Genomic DNA, 25,853 nt, shown 5'->3' with positions numbered 1-25,853 from the left:
ACTGGTTTTGTTGGGTAGGGCTTTGAAGGTAACCTGAACACATCCCATTCACTCTCTGTAGGATTTGTCTGCTTGAACCCATCAAGATTACTGCAGCTGCTCAGCGTTTCTCAAAGTGTGCAGTATTTGGATTTTATACTTATTTCTCCTCTGGACCTTGTTAGATACAGGGTTATGGGTATGAATTATGAGTGACATCAGCAGGGATTGCTTGTCAAGGGATTGCTTGTTGTTGTTTTCAGCCACTGATGTATGGCTTTGAGGGAAGGTAAGAACCAAATGCACAGTCCAACATTTTCCTGAGAGGAATTTGCAGAGGAGTTTTGGGCTTTGGTCAGGAAAGGGGAATCCCATTTCTACGCTTTGCTGGCAAATCTTGACCTTTAATAGAAAGTCTTAACATGACCTCCCACAATCGTGCACCAGATGATTTAAAGTCTTTCTAGTGCACCAACTGTCTAACAGATGTAGGTGAGTGTGTGTATACACATTTAGAGAGATATATTTATACAATTTAAAGACTAAACGCCTTCACTCTGTCATCCTTATTTATTCATCTTTCTTTTCTTTTCGGGGGGGCGCGCAGGACTGTATGACAAATGTTCTTACACCTCCCGCGACCGAGGATGGGTCCTGGGGATTAACACCGTCAGTGACCAGGGGAACAGAGACCCCCGCTATTTCTTCTCCCTGAAGACGGACCGTGCCCGCAAAGTGACCACCATCGCGGCACACCGCAGCTACCTCCCCAACCAGTGGGTGCACCTGGCTGCCACCTACGACGGGCACCTGATGAGGCTCTACGTGAACGGCGCCCAGGTGGCCACGAGCGGAGAGCAGGTGGGCAGCATCTTCAGCCCCCTGACCGTGAAGTGCAAGGTGCTCATGCTCGGGGGGAACGCCCTGAACCAGAACTATCGGGGATACGTGGAGCACTTCAGCCTCTGGAGGACAGCCCGGTCTCAAAAGGAGATCTTGTTGGACATGGACCAGGCGGTTCACAGGCAAGACACGCCCCTACCTCAGCTAGTCCTTCAAGACAGTTTACTGAATGTGAAAAGCACCTGGTCTCCCATGAAGGATGGCAGCAGTCCCAAGCTCAAGTTCAGCTACCACCACGGCTACTTGCTGGACACCAGCCTGGACCCTCCTCTCTGCGGGCAGACGGTCTGCGACAACACCGACGTCATCGCCAGCTACAACGAGCTGCCGCGGTTCCGCCGCGACAAAATCGTGCGGTACCGCGTGGTGAACCTCTACGACGACAAACACCAGAACCCCACCGTCAGCCAGCAGCAGATCGACTTCCAGCACCAGCACCTGAACGAGGCGTTCAGCCGCTACAACATCACCTGGGAGCTGGAGGTGCTGGAGGTGATGAACTCTTCGCTTCGCCACCGCCTCATCCTGGCCAACTGCGACATCAGCAAGATCGGGGATGAGAACTGTGACCCTGAGTGCAACCACACCTTGACTGGCTACGACGGAGGGGACTGCAGGCACGTGCGGCACACGCTCTTCAACAAGAAGAAGCAGAACGGGGTGTGTGACATGGATTGTAATTACGAGAGGTACAACTTCGATGGGGGGGAGTGCTGTAACCCGGAGATAACGGAAGTCACCAAGACCTGCTTTGACCCATATTCTCCTTACAGGTAGGCAATTTCTTAAACAAGCTTTTTTTATGGTCATATTGATGAATGTCTGTCTCGGTATTGATCAGCCTGCTGGCTTGTTGAACCCTTGTGTTGTTGCTGTTATGGGTTTTTGGAGTTTGTAATGATTTTATTTTTTTCTTAGTGTTTGGTTCACATTACAGTTATCCAAATGCAATCTCAGTAATGGTCTGAACAGCGTCTAAAGAAATTCTGTGCTAAAGACTGTGAAATCAGCTCAGTTGGTTAAAACTTGGTGCTAATAATGCCAAGGTCGTGGGTTCAATTCCCTGTATGGGCTGTTCACTTAAGGGCTGGACTCAATGATCCTTGTGGGTCCCTTCCAAGTCAGAATATTCCATGAATCTGTGACTGAAGCAGCCAGCTTTGGGAGACCCGTTGGTTTTTGGCTATGAGCAGTATATTGTAGCACTGTGAAGTTTATTTTAACCACAGACTCTTAGGAGTGGGGATTGGATGTCATAGAAAGCTCATGTGTATTTGGAGAGGGAAGAGGCCCTCAGGCATGGAACAGAACATGAATACTCTTAGGTAGACTTAAATTCTGTAGGACTTTGAAGGTAGGTGGGTAATTCTATCTCTTCATGCTCTGTGTACAGCTTTCTGTAAGCACTGCTTGCAGGGGCAACTGAGTCTGTAGGTTCTGAGGAGGGAGGTGCATCCAGGTTCCTGGCAGTGCTGTTGCACACATTGAGTGGGCACTGGAACTCTTCTGTGCCCCTTTTTATTTATATATGAAAACAGGGGTGATGCACCTTCATTGCAAGTGCCAGGACAACTTTCTGTGGGTGGATGTGAGTTGATAAAATCCTGAGCTCCTCAGCCATGGCCTCCTTATATTTTAGTTTGAAGAGTGGCATCCTTGAATAACTTGTGTCAGTTGAGTTCCACGTGCCTACAATTACTCCAGATTTTGGTCATCTTCAGATAAATTTATGTGTTTAAGTAATAAAATGTTACCTTTGAAGGAGTTAAAAACATAAACACAGAAAAGGTGGAGGTTAAAGCTGAAATTCTGTTGTCTGTATTCCATATCATAGTTTTTTTAGGGCAGTTCATGAAGTAATAAAGGGGGAACCTCTAAATGGTCAGAACACACAATGTTATCAACACTAAAGTTCAGGTTAATAAGGAAAGTATGAGCTGTTCTGGAGTCCCTTCCATTACAGCATTTCAGACTATATTTATAGCTTCCTTAGTAAAGAGAAGTTTTTAAACAACATTATCAGCTCTACTGGAGCTTTAAATACACATAATTAAGCTGCAAAGAAAAGCTTCCTTTCTGTGTTTTTTTTTTTAGCTACAGTGAGGTTGTTTTTTAAAAAATCCTTCTAACTCAGCTTGACTTCAGTCAGTTACCAATGAATAAAGCTCAGATGAGGAGATACTTTAAATATTAATGCTTGAAAACATTGAAAGGAAAAATACAAATCTTTTAATACTGTTCAACTGGAGAGGAACACAACCAAGCAAATATCATCAAAGGCATAATGCAAATTGGATTGTTTTAACACCGTAGTTCTGAGAACTCGAGGTGTTAGTTATAACAACTAGCACAATTTTTAGGAAAATACATTATTTTTAATTTGATAGTACCCTTTTATCACTTGTCCTGTGACCAGCATAATACCCATATAAAATGAAACAAGAAAAGCCTTGTAAATTATAGTTAACAGATCTAAAACTGTGTCTCAATGTTATTCTGATGTACAGAGAGGTTTCTATTTCAAATGAAGCCTTTTTGCTGAACAGGCTGTGCTTGCACAAGCCTGAGCAAGAAAATGAATTCCAAAATCTGAAGTTACCTTAACACCACCTAGTTGCCTTTTATACAGTTTTAGGTTCCTTTTGGAGACAATCACCTTGCTGAGCTTGTCTGGAGGGTTTGCATCTCAGGGCCTTGAGCTCGTAGATCTTCTACATGTTCATTTTGACTTGAGAGAAAACTCTTCTTGCCTTGAAATAGTGAGGGAGGCCTGAAGGTCCTATTCCACAGGGTAGAGCCTGAGAAGATCCATAGATGCTCCAAAGATCTTATTGCAACAGTCAGATTTCATTGATTTGCCTTTGCACAGACAGCTTTGATCACTGGCAATGGCACCATGGAGGGCAGTGGAAGATATTTCATCTCTTTGAGCCTTTTTTTGGTGACCAATGTGCTTGGGCTGAGCTCAAACCCACCTCTGTGATGGCTGTTTGCTCTCAGGATGGCAAAATAGAGCACTTGGGTCTGTGGACCTACCAATCAGGTCCATAAGGCTGGGTGACACTGCTTCGGGTATTTAAGTCAACAAATAGTGGTTTAGGGCAATGACTTTGGCAGCAAAGTCTTCATTGACTACAAGGGTGAAGATTCAAACCCTATGTTTGGCTTTGGGATTGCCATCAGCATCACCCCCTGAGAGAGAGATTTCCTTGTCAATTAGTGACTAAGTCAAAACCCAGTCAGCACCATCTGGGCCCATTTTGTATCACCAGCCCCCCTTGTCATCGCTGTCATTGGCACAGAGTCCTCAGTCCCCTCTGGTGCAGGCCTTGCACCACAGCACTGAAGACATCTCCACAGCCACAGAGAACTCACATCTAATTCCAGGTATTTCCTCTGCCAAAGTTCAGTCTAACAATAGCAGAAAAAGGGGAAAAGATCCTTCATTCTGGTGAGGAAAGGCAGGAAAGAAAGATTAAATGGTACCAATAAAGAGTTTCCTGAACTTTGTGCTGTAAAGTGCTCTTCAGAGTCGTCCCTGGTACTGGGGGAGCCTTCAGGCACTGCTGGGTTTGTTCCTTCCACACCCTCAGTGTCAGCAGTTGTAGCCAGCTGTTCACCAGGCACAGTTTATTCCCAAAGTGCTTTTGCCCTTTGGAACCAACCAAAAAGTGCTAATGCTTGATTGATGCTGTTATAAACAGGAACCCTCCTCAGTGCCTCTTCATCCCCAAAAGATGATGTATCTGTTTCCAGCCATTTTCCTTCTTCTGACTGTCTCAGTTCCAAGCTCCATCCTGGGACAAAGTTGCCATTAGCCTTGATACGGCCTGTGCATGCTTTCTGACTAAGAGATACCACTGGAACAATTCCAAGACACCTCTGATCTGTGTTACAAGTTTCTTGTGATCCTTTTGGCACCTTGGACAAAGAGAGCTCAGGTACTTCGATAGTACTTCAGTCACTGCTGTGGTACAACTGTGGTGACTTTAAAGCTGACCCCAGCAGCAGAGCTGGTTGGGTTTTTTGTGTTTCCAGCCTCTCTTTGTGGCACCTCTCCAAAAATATTTGCCTCCAAAAAGCTGATGTTCTGTGCCATAGCCAGACAGTGGGGATGTTGGTGCATAGAGGTTTAAGTACATTTAAGTTTTCCAGAGGGACAACACTGAGACTGGGAGCTCTGCTCCCGGAGCTGCTCAGCAGAAAAGCCATAAACATTGTGGTACCAACTAGATCATCTCTCCTCTGTTTTAATAGCCTGCAGGGAAAAAACAAAGGACTGGTTATCATTAGCCACACAGCAGGCTTTATCCAAGAATATCTGCCTTGCTTCTTTTTATTAATTTCATGAGGGAGGGACAAAATGTATTTTGTCCCAGCAGAAGATTTACAAATACTGTTCCACTTTTCTGCAATTCTGGGAAATTAAAACATGCTAAGATCATACAGTCTGGCCCAATACAAAGGGAAGGAGCAAGGATAGACGCACTTGCCAAAAAGACACATTCCTTGTGTTATTTGGTATATTGCTGGTTACAAAAGAGGGAAGGCTTTGAGCTCATGACACCTACCAGGGCTGCTTTCCAAAAAACTTGAAACGAACAGCAAGGGATCATAGGAAATCATGCTCAGTAAATGCCACTTGATGTGGTGAGTTCTTGCACCATCCTATGGTTAACTGAGCCATTCCTTTTATGTAATATTGGGTTTGCACATCAGGCTTCACCACAGGATTGCACGGACAGATAAGGGAGCATTCCCCTTGGTGCCTGCTTAGGAGAACACTGATGAAATTCCTGAAGCAGTAAAAACTCCTACAGTCTCTTCAAGCTCCCTGGATTCATACAGCCTACTGAATACTTGCTGGAAATCCCCTCAGAATAACTGACCCGGGCACAGTCTTTCTCAGCATCCACATGTGTGCCCTGAGGGCTCCCACAGCCCTTCAGCTCTGCCTAAATCAGGGGCAGGGATGAGCTGTACAAGTTCTGGTCTGTCTGAAGGACCTGCCTGCAAACTCAGGTTGACACCAAACCAAGGAATCATAAAATGGTTTGGATAGAAAGGGACCTAAAAGATCATCTAGTTCCAGTCCTCCAAGAGGTGAAGTCCAGTGTCTCACTGACCTCACCCTCTTCTGTGGCCTTTTCCAACACTTGTTTTGGGCAGTTCAGCAAAGCTCAGGTTGCATCACATCAGCTTGCACATTCCAGACATATGTAAATTAGGCTCTGAATAGACATTTGAACAATTTGTAGGAATTTCCATAGTGGTTTTGAGCAGGAAGGGGTGTGTCAGAGCCGTGCATGAAGAACACACCGTGCTGTGGCATGTGGGCTCCAGCAGTAGCATTAGAAGGAGGAGGTGGTGGCTAATCCACAGCTCAGGGCAGCCTTGAGCAGGTAACTGAGCTGTGGCTGCTCTCCAGGGCTCTTCTATGGACTATTACATCAGCCTCTTACCTCTTTTTCCTTCTCTTCTGCTGGAAATCTCTTCATGAGGCTCACTTGAAAAATATGGTCAACTTGCCCTGGAGGAGGGGGGCACACTGAATGCCCTTTTCCAGGAGCTAGAGTTGTAAGAAATACTCCTCGATTCCTAATAAAGGGCTAATTTCCACTTAATCCTAAACACTAAAAAGAACAGAAGAAATTCATCAAAGCTCTTCAGTTCCGGGAGCTTGAGAACTTAATCCCCTGCCTCGAAGAGACCATTGTGCAGCTCTTGACATCAAGGATTGCTGCATTCACACAGGTATCAGACAGACATAGAGCAAATACCTGAGGTTTTGTCTAGGGATTCAGTGTTAAATGTCCAGTTCTTTAATTACCAGGGCTGTTTAGAAGGTGAAGAGTAATGCTGTCAAGGACAGAGTTGCGGTATCTTGGTAGTTGTCACCCAAAAGCCAAGTCCCAACAGGAAATCCTCTGTTCTCTCTGTTTATTCTGTCCTCTGTTCCAGATGTCAGGGATGTTAATCAGCTGGGAGGAGTTGCATCTGTTCCCATGCAGGCAACTGACATTTATAAGTCTAGTATTGAATTCTGATACAGACAGGACTTCAGTGCTAAAGAAACTATTTCTATACGATTGCACACCCTAGAAACAGTAGGAGTTTGCTCCATTTAGCCTGACCCACAGTCATCTTTTCCAACAGATTTTTTCACAACACATTTTTTCCCCAAGACTCATAGAACTTATGGTTTCTTTCATGGACATTATCCATTATGGAAAAAGATCACTGTCTGGTCGAACTGCAGGATGCTTGGGATGAAGGGAGCCTGTAAAATCTATGGAGTAAACTGTCAGAGATCATTAAGAATCCTTGTGGGAGACAACAGATTAAAGTATTATAATACTCTCCAGTGCTAATGCAGACCCATTTGGCTCTGGAACCCCACGTGGAAGATTGGCAAGTGCAGAGTCTGCAGATGTGGCAGGGACTGAATTTGCCCCTCACTGCTGGGCAGCACTGCACCCTCCAGGACCAGCTCCACATGGATGCTCTCCAGCAACCCCTTACCAGTCTCTGCTTAAGGAAACAAAGTGGAGCTCATCCCCTCCCACGTTCTGCAATGCAGCACTGTGTACAGGCTGGTTTATTCTCTTTATTAATCAATCCAAGTTGTACTGTCTCTCACACAGCCCCACAGCTTGATCACGTCCCACATGCCTCCTTCAAGTGCTGTGGGGCCTTGCATTAATCACCCTGTTTTTCTACCACATCCATTTGTGTACAACCTCTCTTCACTTGTGGTTGTGAGGTGACCTTTGCATTTTTAATTAAAGGAAGCTGAAACCTCCTGTAAATTCAGGAGGTTGCCCCCTTCACACTGAGGGAGGTGCACAGTGAATTTCTGTGGCAAGCTTAACCAGGTGCAATACTTACACTTGCAATTCCCATTCTGTCTTTCAGTCTTCTTTCCTGATAGGCATTTAAGTCCAATTCTAGCAAGCAATAGCTGCCCTTTGGGGAAAAACAGAGCAGCCACCACCACCAGGCTGAATTTATAGCATCCATGAACAGGATGCTTTTGACTTTGCCTCTCATATGGATTGCTGGACTTGGGCAAACTGTACTTCACTTGTTTGTTGGTTTCCCCCCCCCCCCCCCCAGTGATCCCTTTGCTATTGCTGCCAGTGGAAATGGATAGAAATATTTCACAAGGGATGATGCTGTCTTGTGCTATGTATTGGGGGAGTTTGCTCTGTGCAGCCACACTCCAAACCCTCAGCATTACTGGTGCCTTCACATGGTGGGTTTTCAGGGTTCAGGAGAAAGGGGTGAGAAGGATAAGGTGAATTTTCTTTATATATTCTAATCTGAAAATGTAAATATAAGCAGAGATTTAAAGACTGGCCTAGCAGCTCTGATATGTGTGAACCCAATGGTGGGGGAGAGCAAACCCAAAAGTGTGATTATTCAGGAAAATAGTGGTTTCTGTAAGTAGTTTATATTTTTTGTATAGAAAAATATCTTTATGCCACAGAGGACTTGTCTGCAGCTTCAGCAGATGTGATTGAAAGTCTGGGAAAAGAGATGCAAGTTTTGAACAGAAGAAGCAAATAATAGTCATAGAATCCCAGAATGGGTTATGTTGGAAGGCACCTTAAAAATCATCTATTTACAACCCCCCTGCCATGAGGAGTTTCTCAAGGCTCCATCCAACCTGGCCTTGAACACTCCCAGGGATGGGGCAGCCACAGCTTCTCTGGGCAACCTGGGCCAGGGTCTCACCACCCTCACAGGGAGGAGGGTGGTCTTGCTGTCCAGCAAGGACCAGCAAGGACCAGCAAGGTGGGGAAACCAAGTAGATGTCTCAGTTTGTCTTCTCTTAACTGCACTCAATTGTCCCTCAAACACTCCAGGATCAGGACAGTGTGGAGCTGTCCCAGCACTTCTGCACATCTTCACCACTAAGATACTCTTGTGCAGAGCAACTGCTGAGGCCAATTTCACATTATGTGTGATGTCCTCTCCATGAGATGTGTGTCAAGACACCCGCTGAAATCATCAGGTAGTCCTAAAACTTTCTTTGTGGGTGATTTGAGAAGGAAGATCATGATTTCCACAGAGCTCTCAGGAGATGCAATGATGCAGAACCTCAAACAGCTCTGTCAGGGTTACTGAGATACGCTGGAACCACTTCAGTGTTTGCAACTTGGTCATAAAACTGTGCTGTAAAAATGATGCTGATGGCCATAGCCGTGTTCCTTCCAGATTCATGCAGAAGATGGATATATCCCCATCCCACAACACAGTAGAGTGTTCAGACCAGGAATATAAGCCACTAGTGTCAAAAGCAATTCTGTGTTCGCTTGATTTCATCCCTGCCTGACAGGGAACTGCAGGACCCACATACTGTGGAGGAAGATTAGGAGCACGTGCTCTGCTGGGGTCAATGAAATCCCGTCCTTCTGTTTTGCTCGGAGTAGATTTGCAATTTTGAAGTTTCTCAGGGTAACTCAAGTGAAACTACCTAGTTTGCATATAATTTCAGCACTCCAAATTAGCATAAATTTGCAGGAAAGTGTTTTCAGGTTCATTAATAATGGATGGGTGGTTACACCACCGGTGTGTTTGCTCTCAGCTTCCAAGAGGATCGGGGTGAGCTGCGCTGAGGAAACTTCTTGGACTACTTAAATGTTTGGGGTTTGAAACTCTAATAAAGCTCCAAAAAGCCAGGAAATTTGGAGTGAAGGCTGAAACTCCATACCTAGTGCACCCTACTGGGTCTTTGTATTTCAGAACACGTTACGTTTGTTCCCTGAAATATCTCCAGTATGGAACTCTTTAGGGTGGAGTTTCACCTTTAACTCTAAATTTCCTGGCATGTGTGAGTTTGAAGTACACGTTTAGCTTTTCCCCAGTGCTGTTTTTCATTTTTAATTTCCTTTTTCTTTTAAAGGAGGGACCCTGCTAGAAGGACCCCTACTAAAAAGGGACCCCACTGAAACCAAGATTAGAGGTTTTGGCCTAATTGAGTCTTTCTGAAATTCCTTAGGAGAACTAGATTCAGCAATTTTTTTTTTCCACAGTTGTTTTAAAGACTCTTGTGGCCAATCCACCCCAGTGTAAAAGATCGATAAAATCCTCACCCTGCAGACCAGTTATTTCAGAAGGTACCCAGATGTTTGTGTAGTTTATAACAAACCTTGGAAACACAACATCTCCTGTAAATTGCAGTTAAAGGTCTGGCCATTGACATGGGTGAGCTGTTTGTTGTGAAATGGATTATTTCCGTTAATTCAGTAATTGCAGAAGCAGCCCATGTTTGCTGTTGACACTTGTTGGGTTACATCAGTGATGGTAAAATAGTGGAAACAGCAGTGGTTTGGAATGAGAGCAGTGGCAATTACCTGCAATGCTTTTAAAAATAATTTTGGCCCTAGATGTTGAAAAGATGTGTCATCGCTGATTTGGGTGAGGGCAGCTTCAGCAGGGTTGAATTACAAGGCTTTGGAGAATAAAATTCTTTCTCCTGCCTCAAAATGCATCTTTGGAGCTATGCTGCCAGTAGATAATATGGAATAAATTGGCTTCTCGTGCTATAACCTTGTTGTGTCAATAAATTGAGGACTTCAATGAGAAGCCGTGGTAGTTAGTTTTCCCAGCTCAAGACTCTCTTGGTTTTACAAATCAATCCCATCAGCTTCGCAAGAAGGATTTATCTCAGTGAAATGTCTTTTGGGAAATCTGAAAGGTGCTGAAGTTGTGTGGCATTGGGTCTGTGAGTTCCTGCAGCCTCAGCCCAGGTGTGCTGGGAGTGTGGACATCCCAAGCCTGGCTTTCAGAGGATATGGGAATCCTGTACCCTTCCTCTGCTCATCCTTGTGATGGCTGTGGCATTGCACACTTTGCATGGAAATGCCAGAAACTCAGTGTTCCTTGAGAATTTTCAAGAATTTTAATTACATTTCAAAGTGAAATCCAGGGAGGATTCCTGCCATAAGGAGTCAGGTACTTTGTCACCAACCAGCTGCTCTGTGATGGGACTGGTACCCTGCAGCACTAGAGAGGATGAGGAACTCCCTGCATCCTCTGCTAAGCTGAATATTTCTCATTCCAGCACATAAAAGCACTTTGCCACTTTACCAAGATTCAATATCCCTCTCCTTTCACCCTTTCCAGTATGGCCCCATCAACATCCTTGTGTTGTATTTCCAGCCTCGACTTTGTAATACAGATCACAGCTGGTTGGTTTGAATTTCCCCTGAGTTACCCAGGATGCTGCTGAAAGCACAGGAAGAGCAGAAACGCTTTAATCAGTTAAATCAATCAAACAAAAGAAAAAAAAAAAAAAAAAAGAAGTAGACTAGACCTTAAAATTTACCTTGTGACCTTTGATACTCACTGCGATGACGTCTTCGTCCCATTTCTTTAAGTGCAAGATTTTACTGGGACTTGGCAAGAAGGGTGAAGCGAGGAAGACACGGGGGGGGAAGGTTGCTGAGTTAAAAAAGGAAAAAAAAGAAAATGTCAGTGAGAAAATGGAAATACCCTGATGTTCTCCAGCCTGGAAGAGCCGGCCTCTCTCTCCCCGTGTTGCAGGGAAGGGGCTCCTTTTCCATTCGCTTGACTATGGCCGTGTTTAATCGGTTTGCTCTGACTTGGAGCCAAGAAAGGGCTTTGCTGTGTGATGCCGGGTCCTGCGTGTGTTCAGGCATCCACAGCTGTTCCCTTGCAAGGGCTGGCTTTGGACTACTGAGGTATTTTTTAATAGCCACAGAGGGCAACTATTAATAGATGAGATTTACCAAAACACGGAGCTACGCAGCGTGGCGTGGAGGGGAAGAGGGGAAAGACACAGCAACCTGTGTGATTTATGTCAGGAAAATTCCATGTCGAAATTGTACTGGAAGACGCAGTAAAAATGAATATGCCAAGAAGGGGATTTAATCTGTTACTTGGGCCATGCCAGCATTTCTCCTCCTTTCAGGACCTGCCTCATCACATGAAACGTGTTGCTGAATTATTTCTTCGGCATTGAACAGTACAAATTGTACAAAGGATGAAGATAAGACACATAGACACAAAATGCCAGCTTTTCTGAGATGTGATTAAATACCAAAAGGAAGCAGAGACATTCCTGACCCTGAAGACGTTTCAGTTTGATCAGATGTGGGATTAGGGGTAAAATGTGAAGAATTCCACATTGTGTGGAAGGAAGAAGCTGATCAGGAGTTCACCTCTATGTTTATTGATTCATTTCTAATTTCCATGATATGATGTAATGAGACTGGTGGCCTTGTCAGACTTGCAAATTATATTCATGTATCAAAGAAGACAGGCTAGTGAGCAACGAGCAGAGTGGAGTGAGGATGTCAATTTAAGCTTCCTTTGCAGTCAGAACTCAGACATTGATTAAATATCATAAAATCCAGATGATATCAATTAAAAGGCCCATCACTGTAATCACCTACACATTTTTGTGCACCTTCCAAAGGCATAAAAGGGAATTAAATTCCCAAGCCAAGACCCACTGACTAGCTGTAGAGCGTGGGTATCAAAATCCCCCTTTCACTTTGAAAAGCTTTGCCTTAAGTTGTTTTGTGTTTCCTTAATTAATTCATTTGTTTTGTTTATTTAAAAATGAGTCAGAGAGAGATTAACTGGTGAAAAATTTTAAGTAAGGAAATATGCTACACTCATTTAGAGAATGTGGGTAGACATTGAAAAGGCCAGAGCTTGGTTTGCTTCACGTGAGCATCAGAGAGAATGGAAATATTTCCAAATATCTGAATTGCTGAGGTTTGCACAACGGGTTGAGAACAGTTACAAAACAGCATTTTTCTGTGATCTCCTGATTTCCACAAGCTTGGTGATGCTCTATTCCTGTCTTCAATCCCAGGAAACACAACAGGAGGCAAACATAGGCACGCCCGAGAAATACTGAGAATTAATTACTTCTGTTATTCAAAACACCTGAATATGTTTGGGCTTGGCATTTCTGGTTAAGGGGGTTTATTTTGCCTTTGTGCTGATCCCTCCTGAAATGTGTAGTGTCACTGTTATTGCACTGAGAGCTGAGGATAAGCACTGGCTATTTGCAGTTGTTGCTCAGTTCCTTAGGGAATGAGTTGTGCCATCTGCTCACCACAGGTATAGACACACAGCATAGGCTTGAGTGAAAGAATTACATCTTAAAGTCTTTATAATTGCAGGAGAAAAGGTCAGATCTTCCACTAGGATTCAGGGCACCAAGTTTAGACCATGAAAATAGGTATCCAAATGTCCTTCACAATTCATATCTCCCTGTGTTCCTTCACAGTCATTCAGTCTTTTCTATTTTTGTGTACATAGTGTTGTTCCAAATGTATGTTATGCTTTCTGTCTGGACTGAGTTACACATCCCAAGCTCTTTGAAGTCCGTAGAAAGATTGAACTCCCAAAGATTTTGGTCCTTGCCTTGAATCTCCACATCCAGAGCACGAGTGAGGTCGAGAGCTTTCCTGAGACAAAGGGCAGAAGGTGAGGGGAAAGCTCCTACAGCACAGCACTGCACTAGAGTGAGTAGAAGAAATGTTTTGGGTAAGGATTGATGGCAACAGTTCACAGCATTAGGAAAATCACTTCCCTTTTGCCTCCAGCATTTTTACCACGACTGTGTCCGTGCCAAAACCCAGAGCGCGCTCACTAATTCTTCCAGAATTGATCGGTCATGATAAACTTCCAAACACAGAGTAAAATGCCTCTGTCAGACACATCAGAGTGTGTTTCTCCCAGTTTGCCTGAAGAATTCTGTGCTGTTTGATTCTCCCCCTGCACCTAATTTGATTCAAAAAAAAAAAGGGCTGGAAGTTCCTGGCTCCCTCTTCATACGCTCAGAATTCTTCTAATAGATTTACTTCTGAGGATGGATTTATTCATGTGTTTTTGCTACAAAGTGTCTTATTTGTGGAGGGTGATTAAACATTGGAATGGACTGCCCAGGGAGGTGGTGGAGTCACCATCCCTGGAGGTGTTCAAGGAAAGGCTGGATGTGTCACTCAGTGCCATGGTCTGGTTGACAAGGTGGTGTTTGGTCATAGGTTGGACTCGATGATCTCAAAGGTGTTTCCCAACTTTATTGATTCTGTGATTTTTGTCTTAAAAATTCAGGCTAAAATCTTTAGCTCTTCTCGTCTTGATCAGACACAAAGTTCTCTTTGCATCCATCTGGGAACAATACCTGAAGCATTTCCAGTGTTTTGATCTAGAAATCCATCATGAGAAGATGATGCAAAAGGTGCTTCCAGGATGCCTTCTCTTCCCCCACAACTGAGTAAGGCAGCATGTCAAGTTTTACAAAGTTCTTGGCATGTGCTTGAGCTGGCATGTGAGTTGTGGAAGTGAGGGAATTCATAACAGTCCCCCTCTGCCTTTGACAGGGAGCTGCAAGACATTTCATGCTAACACAGGCTTTATAAATGTGGTTTATAATTTGAGGTCTATGCGTGTGGAAATGGGCAAAAATGACAACCTGCAGGTTTTGCTGGATCCTTTGCAGAGCTGGGTTTTTAGCCATCAAGACCTTAAGTCCTGTAGTAGTTGATAGTGACACATTACCAATAAATTACAGCAGCAGACCAGGGCAAAAGCTGATGTGTGGTTGAGATAAGCAGAGTGACAGAGGTTGCAAATGTTATTTGTTATTTATGGGGAAATTAAACTGTGTGACCTGTCCACAGTGGTTGTACTCAGGGCAAAAGTCGGTCAAGAAATCTGCCATAAAGGAAAATTAGAGTTTTGCCCTTCTTGTGTTATCATTTGTTATCATTTGTGATATCATTTGACAATGGAGAACAGATCTTTGCATTCTCACAGCCCTTTGCTAGAGGTCTGGGTTTGATTCAAGTGGATCCACAGGCTCGTGATGCCAAAACAGGCAATTTCTGTGCTCATGTCTGAAGGCCAAATATATGGGTATGATTTCCTATAGTTTACAGTTACATGCTGGATCAGTGCTGCACGTTTCATGAGCTGCCAGTCCAATTTAGCAGGGTCTTGGGAAGTGTGTCCTCCAGGGAACGCTTACAATCAGCCTTATGTTTTGCACTGATAGTGTCTGTTTTCTGGTGCACGTGTTAGCAGATCCATATGTGAGGAAATCCAAACGTCCTTCCATCCAGCTGATAACCTGGGCATTAGCTGTGGCTGCTGCCCACTGCTCATTTAAGGAGTAGAGGACATTTTCTGCTTGATGCATCCCCCAGTTCAAGAACCATCCTCACATGTACGATGAGGTCTGTGGGATCTGTGTGGAAGTTGCAGGTCCTGCACAGGTTTAAAAACCAGAGAGTCTGAAAGTTCTTGAGTGTTTGGAAAAGGCACATTTGCATCTTTCCTCCTGCTTTTCTCTGGCTCAACAGAGGGAAATGAGGGGCAGGATTTTGATGTCAAGGAGTTCATTATGTTGGTGGTGCCTGTTACAGCCATTGCTGCCATGTTTTGCTGGATTTAGAAAACACTCTGTCCACAGTATTTTCTTTCTGCAACTCTGAACTATTTTCATTGCAGGTGTGTTGTTGTTTCTGCCAGGTCACCTGGCAATTTTACTGTGGATTCTGGGAACTTCAAAGCTGAAAGTTCTTATGTAAAACTTCTGTTTCGGTGACTGACATTTTCGGTTTCCTTGTAATCTCTTCAGGACTGGGAAAGAACAGCTTTTGTAGATCTCATAATATTTAGTAGTAGACTATTGAGTTGTTTGGGGGTTTTCCCTTAAAAAAGTGTGTTCAACTTTGCTGTTGAAGATAAAGACTTATAGGTATGAATCATCAATATCCCTGAAAAAAAAACCCAGAAACCAAACAGAGCTAAATAATAGGGAGAAAAAATATCTCATGAACTTTGAAAATGTGAAGCTTTTAGTGCCAGGGCACAAGTTTTTCTTGGTTTCCTTGAATTGAAGTCTCCATGACCAGACTACGTTCTTTGTGATCTCACTTGGGTGTCTCCTACCCTTTCCTGCATAAGATGAAATAAGAGGAAATTTCAACCAGTCTCATTTGAATCGGGTTTTAATTTCTTTCTCAGAAAAGAGGAAGATTGGGATTATCCTAACCATAAGCCACTGATGATCTGCCCACAGCAGCAGGACCAGCTTCATGCACAGCCCTGCCAGGAGGTTAAGAAATGAGATTTGGAAGTCCATGAGTTATAAAAATAAAACCAGAAAAGAAGCGGCATCTCCAAAGAAAAGTGATGTTTTGCAAGCTGCATATTTGGACTGGTTATTTTGGCCCATCAACTCCAGAAGGGCCTGCAATAAACATGCTTGGTCCTTCGTGGTTATATATGATTTTGTTTTATTTTTTTGTTGATGTCGGCTGGGTTCCAAGTCTCTCTTCATTCCAATCGCAATGTATATCTCGCTTTGTGGCACGGGGTTTATGTGCAGGGAGGATTAGTGTCAAAAAGTGAGATGAAAGGAGCAAAGAATTTGATCTTGTTCTTTTTCCATCCTGCATTTTTTGCTGTGTGTTAACTGGGAAAGATGCTAAAGGACCAGTCCCTTAAAGTCCCAGCTGCACACCCAGCAGAGACAGTGCCACGTGAGCACCCCATGGCCACAGTGCTCCCTGCCCTGCCCTTCCTAAAAATCCTAAATATTCCCACAATAGGTGACCCATCAGAGCCCACCCAGGCAGGGTCCTGACCCATCCCATCTCCCCAAGGTTGCTCCTGCATGGGCAGATGGCACAGGGAGCTGGAGCCCAGGGCAGAGCAGTGTCCACTCCACAGGGTAACCCCATGCTTTCCATGGACTCTAAAGAGGAGACACAAAGTGCTCCAGAAGTGCCAAACCAAGGTTACTCCAACCATGACTCCCACAGGTCCCACCAGCAGGGCACGTGTTTGGGCAGGCTGCAAATGTGACCTCCAGCCTGGCCCAGGATGGAGATGAGAAAGACAGGCTGGAGTTGAGTATTGGTGGTGGAAATTTTCAGACATCTTTAATGTAGAGAGATGCCCTGAGTTAGCCCATAAATAAAGAAAATAAAAGAAAAAGTCACAAATTGCCTCTTGATCTCTAACTTCCAGTCACACCATCACTGGACTCGATGATCCTTGTGGGTCCCTTCCAACTCAGCACATTCTGTGATTCTGGGGCTAACAGAGACTCTTCCTAACTCTTGCCCTGATTCAAGGGAGTGATGACAGCCTGTGTTACTGATCTCTGGTGCTTGTCTTGAAAAAAAATCAGGTTGTTCTGGTGATTGTAACCAAACTGTCCTTTACTTGACCTGTTGTGCAGTGTTGCTGTGCCTGTATCTGTTGGTTGTTCTTGGAAGCTTTGGGGTGAGAGGTGGTGTATAAATGCCAAATCTTATTAGAAATGGTGGTGCTCCCTCCTTGAAAGCAGAGTCCTGTTTCCACGAGACTATCTGTTTATGAAGCTAATGTGCTACATTGTCATCAGAAAAGGTGAAGTTGAGGGATTCAGGAAGGACCAGTTCATAACAGGGAATTCTGATGTTCCATCTGTGGAGCAACCAGCCTTCAGGACTTCTTTGGAGATTGTAAAATACAAGTCAGAGACTATAAAAGATCAGAGAAGGCTTGTAAAATATGATTAGTGGCCACCAGCAGAAAACTTCAAGGATCAGCAGCACAAGACACCACTTATTTAATGGAAGGATGATCCCTATTATCAGAAAACTCGAGAGGGCGAGTGGCTGATCCTCGCTGTCACTCTGAATGACTGTGTTACTTTGAACAAATTATTGCATCTCTTGATCTCAGTTTTCCCATTCAGAAGACAAGGAAAAATATTCTGTTGGCCTATTCCATGACTTCTTCAGTCATGGTAAAATTTCTAGAGGGGAGGCCCAGCACAAGGGGTCTTGTCCTGATTCAGTCTCACTTCAGTGGGTGGATGGGGTTTGGAGCAGTTCAGGGGCTGGTGTCAGGGCTTTGACCAGAGTGGAATGTCTCTCTTCATGTTTAGGAAGCATTTTGAGGCCCAGAGGGGAAGCACTCTGCAAGTGCCAAGCAGTATAACCGATGGTTAAAATAGCCTAAAATGTATGTATATATATATATATATATATATATATATATATATATATATATACACACCTTCCTATATGGGTTTAAACTCTCCCATTTACATGAATGAGGTTTGTTGCAGCCAAAAAAGGTTTTCATAAAGTGGCAAAGGAAATCTCTTTTAACAGAACGGGCTCCTGCAAATATCCTTACACCACTTCTTTCTTTATCATTTGACTTTTCTCCTTGTTACAATGCTTCAGCCTGTAGAGTCTGGAAAAACATCAGGGTAACCAGGGCAGAGGGAATATCAGATGGAGATGAGGGATAGATAAGAGGCAAATTACAGTACATTTCTCATGGGTCATTTGGCTCTAGTCTTGAAAAGGAGAGGGGAAAAAATCCCAAAGTAGTAAAAGAAAGAAAAAGAGACAATCAAAACAAATAAACCTGCCAGTGTTGCTGATTTCAAAGGTCTGTGAACTGTGCATGTACACTTCATAGTACTTTGCTATTTTAAAGAGATGCATCTTGAAATGTTCTGTCCTTTAATCCTACTCACTGTCTCGGAAGTTAATTGTACAGTAAGATCACAATTCTCTTTGCCAAGGCTTTCCCTTTGTTTTCTTTTTAATTCCAGAGAGCTGGCCAGCCAGCATATCTTTGCCTAGTTCTGTGCAGTTGGTTGTTTTCTGTAGTATATTATGTAGTTCTGTGTAGCTTAATAATTTTTTATGGTCATGCAAAGAAATGGGACTTTTCAGTTCTTGCTGCACGAGTGAACTCAAATGTTGCTTCACTCTTGGACATGGACCCTGCAAAGGCAGAAGGTTCAGGGATCAGATATTTATGGTCTGTAGCACTGCAACTGTCTCTAAACCTACAAAAAAGTTATATAAAGTGGGGTATGAGAAGTGAGCAGTAAAGGCTGGATGGATAAAGAGAGGAAACAAATAAAGTTGTGTACGTGAACAGCCACCTCAGCTTTTTGCCCAGAGCTCAGACAGAACATGTTTGACATTTGAAAATTTTTGCATCATCTTTTTTTTTTCCCCGAGCCTCTGCTCTTTTTTATCCTGGCCAGAACCAGCAGCAAAAGTGCCGGGGGGAGGAAAAAAAAAAAATCAAAAAAAAATCTGTTTTCACTGTATTTCTGAATCTGAGCCCAGGTTTGTGAAGGATTTGGCAAGGATTTCCAAACCTTTGAGAGAATCCGTGTGGAGATCTGAGGAAACCCGCCTCCCTCCTTAGAAAAGCAAGTTGGCCAGAAATTGGGCAAAAATTGGTCGTTTCAGCTGAGGTTTCCTTTGAGATTTTGGATTTGAACCTGAAACTGCACTTTGAGAATCAAATTTTGCTCTGACTAACTCTAGATTTACACTGGAGCAAATACATCACAGGCAGTGCTGATATTTGTGTGCAGCCCAGTGAGAGCAGAGGTTGGCTCAAAGTTCAGGCTCACAGGAACCAAACCAGGAGAGGACCCAGCACTAAGTTTGGAGCAGTCCAGGCATCAAATGTATCAAATCTGTTGCTGTGGTTCATCCTGTTGAGTAGATTTTGCATCTACAGCATCCATAAGTTAAGTGATTGCATGGAATAAAACTGTATCATTTATTGGAAGTCTTTTACTTCAAGGTCAGATAGGGCTGAGTAGGGTTGTGCCATTAGGGTTCTATAGGTGACAATACTGATTTTTAGAACTTAGTAGCAAATAATTTCCTTTGTGTATGGGGTGGTTTATTATTTTTTTTCCTTTCAGTGTTAGAGATTTATAGAGCAAAATGTTACAGTAGAAACGTGTTTAATCCAGTGTTTCAAAGCAAATGGAATGAAATTGATAACTGAATAGTTGTAAAATTTCCCTGCTTTTGAGCAAGGATGTGTTCTCAGTTTCTGTTGCAGGATAAAGCAAGCCCAGACCCAAAGGTTTCCCATATTTTGCACGGTAAAACTCTTAATTTCTTTCTATATTTTTTTAAAATATTATTTAATAGGGTGAGTAAAGCCTGAGTCACTGTCCTAATGGTAGAATTAATTCAGTTTGGAAAAGGGCAACCTGGGATCAATGAACACCCAGAATTTTGTAGCCATGTGGCCTTTTATTTTGTCACGTGTGTTGCTTAGAGTCAGTCTTGACTGTAGATCCTGTCACTGATGGAAAAACCCCCTTGTTCATCTTTAACCAGCTCACCTGGTGCATTAGCAGTGTCACAGAGTTCAGCACAGGCTACCAAACCTACCCAGGGAGCTGAATTTATATTTGAACAATTATCTTAAGTGGCTTTTCTTGGATCCTTATAGTTATTATTTTGTTTTTTGCCAAAACCTTTCTCCTTTCTTGTAATGGGAGATCAGGTTTGGGGGCTGGAGAGGACATTTTGCTACAGTGGATAAACCAAAACTCTTTCAAAGCTGCCAAGCCTGCATGTGCTGACAGTGCCTGCAATTTATGCTTGTGGACATGACCCAGTGACTGCCTGGTTTGGATGCAGTTGGAATTACAGTTCCACACTTGGATTTCAGTGTGAACACAGGCAGGATCTGGATCTAAACTGGGACCTGAAGCCTTTCACTTGTAATGTTCTGGCTCCACTTCGTTTCAGGCTCTGTCCCAATCACTGAAAGATTTATACCTTTATCAATAAATTATCATGACTTTTACTACACTTACAGCAGTGTCTTAAATTAACACTAAACTAAATGTAGATGAGGCACACTTCCTGCTGCACATGATTTATGGTAATCTGTCTGAAATGAGAAGCAAAATTGAATTTGCCTGCAAAAGCAGATCTTTAACATCAGGTCAGACAAAAATTTTATTGCGGGTCCTCTGCTAAAGAGGGCTCGTAGGTTGTCTTTTTTTTTTCCCATTTTGTACAGGTTTTTAATAGACCTGTAACACTTCAGGATTAAAAAAAATAAGTAGGTATTTGAAATGTTTGGGGGTCTGAAATCTCTACTGTGTCTTTATGTGAGGTTGGAGGTGGCAGACAGGACAAACGTGGCAGTTCCATGGCACTGATAAGCTCTCAGCTTGAGGCCTGGGTCCCCTTCTGAGGTCTTAAGAAATAAAATAAAAAAAATAATTAAAAAAATAAAAGCAGTGGGAGAGGCTGGGGAAATAAGGTGGGCTTAGCCTAAAAATTAGATGTTTTACAGGATATATAATACGCTTTCAAATAAGCAACAGGTTTGGTAGAGCAGAAGGGAATCTAATCTCCCTGTCTGTGGGGAATGGCACAGTCACACACATCTATATATATGTAGACCTTGAGAAAAAAGCTTCCTGACCATAAAGGAATTGAAACATGGGCTGCAGGTTGGTGGGGCAGTGGCAGAGTCCTTGTCATGTGTGGTCTTAAGGGTGAGCTACATAAAAATAGGCTTGGTGTGACATAGAGAGATACCTCAGCCCTGGGGTGCAGGGCTGGCAGGGGTGGTCTCTGCACATCCTTTCCAGACTTGTTTTTCTGTGACTCTGTGACAGAAGGCAAAAGGCAGATTATACACTGGCACCAACACTGCATCTCCAAGAGGAGAGTTCCATGTCTAACCACCCAAGACTGAGAAGTCACAGGGGGAAAAGCTAAATTACACTTGTGCACATCTGCCAAATGGCCCCATTTCAAGGTCAGCTTTCAGTGCTGCTGCAGTCGTGGCTCTTGCCATTATCTTCAGGAAAAACATAATTTATCTCAGAGCCATTCTTGCTGTTCACTGCAGACACTGAAAATCTCTGTGTGGACACTGCACCCTAAAATCTTGGGCCCTCTATGTTGCTGGGACAACCAGGACAGACACTTGGTGGGTGCCTGTCCACACACTGACTGCTGTGCTCTTTGCTCCTCTAAGGAATTAGTGTCAATCCTGGGGTCCAGGATGAGAGCTGGAGGGGCAAAGGGAAGAACACCTAAACCTGCAGCCACACCATGTTGGGAATCACACCTGGATTTGTCACAGGTTGCTGGCAAAGTGTTTCAAGGCTGTCCCAAAAAGCTTTCTGCTTGTCTGCTAGATTGCACTGTGGTTTAGGCTGGTCTGACAGCTCTTGTGAGAGCAGAAACAAGGAGTCTTGGGAAGAAGAGTGATGCACTGAATCCCTATGATTCCAGCAGATTTACTCTGTCCTGCCATATGCTTAACACACTAGGTAAAGGGTAGGACATTGTGTGTCAGCATTGAAAATGGAGACATTTTGAGGCTGACTTCCCAATTCAGGAGATGCTCTTGGGTTTGGTTGTTGTTGTTTGGGGTTTTTTAAGGATGAAATGTAGTGCCTTCTATTCCTAACAGACTCATCAGGCAGTTGGAGATCATACAGCATAATGAGCAGATAGCAAAGTTCCTATTCTGTATTTAGGTGGGGTCTTGCAAATAATCCCTTAAGTACCCTGTTTGTTTTCTTGCTGTAAAGGGATACTTGTCTTTGAAAGAAAAAAAAACGAAACAAAGTCAAATAGAGAATAACTCAGAGCAACAGTAGAAACAGTAGAAAACTGTTTCCTAACAATAGGGGCTGGAAGGCTCTGTGTTCCTTGCAAAAACAACCACTAGTGCAGGAGCTTTCACCCCAGTCACATCAGGGAAAGATGGGAAGTCAGTCTCTGACCTCAAAGAAAAGAAGGAGGAAGAGTTTTCAACTCAGTAACAAAACTACTCGGCTCTATTCACCAAGGCCAGATTTATTATGATTAGAACTGAGTTTAAAAGCCATTGCCAAATGTGTTTGTAGCTCAGAGCAGAGACTGGTGGCCGGGTTTGGCTTTGGAGCTGAGGTGCAGCAAAGGGAGCTCCTCACAGTGGCCCCCATGGGCAGGTGGAGCTGGTGGCCACGGGCTTCACCTCATTGCCTGGGGACCAGTCACATCCCAGATGGACAGGAAATGTGTTTGACAGATGAGCCAGGCACAAGGATAATGACTGGTGTGACTGATGGGGTGGGTAGGGCCACAGAGAGATGCTGCTGGATGAGCTAAGGACTCCATTAGACTGAAACTGGAGCACTGTGTGGGACACAATCACTGATTGAGGGCTGGGGCTTGCTGGATAAGAGAGAGCTGCTGCACAGAACAGTTTCAGAGGGCTATTTACACTGCAGTGGAGGAAAAAAAGCAAACCAAAGCTACAAATAAGTCGATGAAAAGATCTGTGTGGGAATGTGCACATTCCCTGATATGATTTGGTGTCCCAAATGGCCTTAAACAGCCCATAGAATTTCTATGTCTAAAACAGATTCCAGCAAAGGAGACCTTTTATGATGCACTAATAGGCTCATTAGGCTTTCTGGAGCAAGGCACGCTCACAGCATCGTATCTTTTTTCCATTACAGGAATTACATGTGTTTTGTTGTGCTTTGGGTTTTGTTTTGTTTTCCACATAGACTTGCCCTGACAGTTCCCCCATTCAGGTTTATATTGGAGGTACCATCTCGAGCCAATGAATTTTATGAAATATGTTGCTGGCACTCACGGGGAGATGCATAAAGGAAATATTCTAATGACAGTTGGAAGGGCTTTGATCCCTTTCCAAGACTGCACTCATGTCTTTGAAATGCGAGTTTGGCAGTGCTGGAAAGGCTGGGCTCCTTGGCTCCCTTTGGCACGAGCCCATGTGACAGACATTATGTCCTCTATCAGGGGACCCACATAACCTTGAGAAGTGTAAGCAGCGCTCACAGATTGCGTTGGGTCAGATAGTCTGGGCTGATAACAAAGCAGCCGAGGCAGCAGGGGGGAGTCAGCCCAGTCCAAAGCAATAACTGAAAACTATTTTGACCTGGTAACTGTTGGGTCTGCTGCCTGCGGCTACAGAGTTGGACATGAACTGCAAAAGTAGTTAATTTATACCTCCTTGAGTGTAGGAATGTGGCGATGATGGATAGGGATGGGAGGTTATTAGAAACATGGGGAGGAAGGAGAGGATGGAATTCCAGCTCGTGTTTTTATCTTACACACACGCATGCTGGTTCCTTACATGCTCTTGGCTGCCTCCTGCGTGTGCACAATCCAAGTCCTCACTTACACACTCACACCTCAGTTCCTGTACGTGCAGGCACATGTTCACACACTTACAAGGGATTTGCCTGAGCTAAGGGCTTGAGCATGTTTACATGTTAGGGGTTGCTGACTGTTTTTACGAAGGGGTTTGCATTTGCTTCCTTCCAAACATGATCTATTTACACCTACTCCCGTGCGGATCCTTTGCTAAAAATCCTCTTAGTATTCTGTTCTTCCACCCCTTGAATATATTCTGCTCACTCACAGCCTTCCCCTGACTGGCTGAGAAGTAGTGGTCAGAGAAATGCTATAAACCCAAATCCAGGACTTAGTACATTGGATTTACATAAGGCTTGAGTCCAGTCTCAGTGAAGCATTTACATCAGTGGCTAATGAGTTAAATGCTGTCTGCTCTGGATGTTTTCTGCTGTAATAATCCATGTACAAAACAGTCCTAGGTGTTGAAGCACACGGGCTGTATGCAAGCGGGAGAGTCATTGTGACTGTGCCCTGAGATAAATGGGGATAGGATTGTGTAAACGATAAGCAAAGAGACAGCTGAGAATAAAGAAATATTAGTTTAGATTATTTGAATGAGTGAGGATAAAAATGGTAATCTCAGGAGGGGAGTTGGGTTATAGTTACTCCTACAGGGATTTGTGCATACACATAAAGCATCTGCATCCAGAGTCAACAGCCGCCGTCTCAGCGCGGGCAGCAGGACTTTCCTTCCCACTGAGATACAAACACACAAACGTTGTTCTACTCAGACACACTCAGTGCTTCTGTTTCTGCACTTCTCCCTCTTCCCACATCACTCCCACATCCTCTCTTATGCTTTTGGTCCCTGTCTTTCACCGATGCTGCCACGGGTGCAGGTGTACCCACTGTCGCCTTCCCATGCATGCACCCCCTGTTATGGATTCCCCCAGCGCCCTTACTTTGACATCTGGAGATGCTCTCCCACATAATTTCAAACTATTGCTTGTGGATGTGTGTAAGTATGAGCCCATGTTTGGTGAAGATGTTTTCAAAGGCACCAAGAAGGTCCTGGAAGCAGATGGTGCAGAGTTTCAGGGCATTGTGCAGATCCATGCAGGACACGCTTGAGGAGCTGAGGGGAAGGTCCGTGTGTTTTCCATAGATGTGTTGGGAACATTGAAGAGATGAGAAATGTGTAAAGGGTCACAGTGCTGACCTGTCCTTCAGAATGTCACCCGCATTGGCTTGTAAGATAAACATTGTATGGAATGGAAACATCCCCTTCCACTGGTGTCCCCAAAGAGCACGTCTTCCTCCATGAGTCAGCGAGGGCCTGGGGACACCCAGCCATGATCTATTTTGGAGGCAATGACTTCAGCAAGTGGCAAGGGAAGCTATTGTGGAAATATGAATGTGTTTTCCATTGGGGAGTCCTCCAGGGAAGGACAGAAAGATCTTGGTGCTGAGCCAACTCCCCTATTTTTTCTTCACCCTTCTGGGAACAAAAGCCTTGCAAAGTATGCAGGGAACCCTGCTTGGTGCTTGTGAGTGTGTGTGGCTTGTGAGAGCTACGTGAGCCCTATACACACCACACACAGACAGAAAGGGGGACTTGGGGAAGCAGGAACCAACCTGCTCAATGCCATTGTGTGTCCTTTCCTTATGAGCTGGTCATCTGTGTTTGGCTCAGCGGGAATTCTTTCTGTTGTTTCCACCTGAACATAGAACAAGGTAACCCTCTTTTAGCTTTTCTGCTATCACAGCACTTCATATCAAAAGGCAGTGTGAGCTAGAAACACAGAACCATTGGGTTTACTCTTACATTTTGCTTTATCCAGCTTTGCTGTGAGTTGGGCCATCATGGTGCTGCTGAAAGCAGTGTCACAGCATGGCCTGTGCATCAGCAAGTAGCTCCTGTGTTCCAGTATTGACAAAGTCTACTCCTTTAAAGGAGTGAAAAAAGTGCTTCCAACAGGCATCAAGATTAAGGGATTTGCTTTGTTTGCCTGCAAGCAG

At 44.0% G+C, this 25,853-nt stretch overlaps 1 protein-coding gene across 1 annotated transcript in view; it reads left to right on the top strand.

Moving 5' to 3' along the window:
* Nucleotides 1-25,853, top strand: part of PAPPA (pappalysin 1) — a 182,145-nt gene that overhangs the window by 26,152 nt on the left and 130,140 nt on the right. The window contains exon 2 of the mRNA XM_051807871.1: nt 587-1,655. Coding sequence (XP_051663831.1) covers nt 587-1,655 — 1,069 coding nt within the window. The remainder of the gene's footprint in view (nt 1-586; nt 1,656-25,853) is intronic.

This window comes from Manacus candei, unplaced genomic scaffold (genome assembly GCF_025592945.1).
Source record: "Manacus candei isolate 608988 ecotype Guabito, Panama unplaced genomic scaffold, ASM2559294v1 h1tg000071l, whole genome shotgun sequence".
In the NCBI taxonomy this organism is placed as follows: domain Eukaryota; kingdom Metazoa; phylum Chordata; class Aves; order Passeriformes; family Pipridae; genus Manacus; species Manacus candei.
This window is presented reverse-complemented; position numbering and strand designations above follow the sequence as displayed.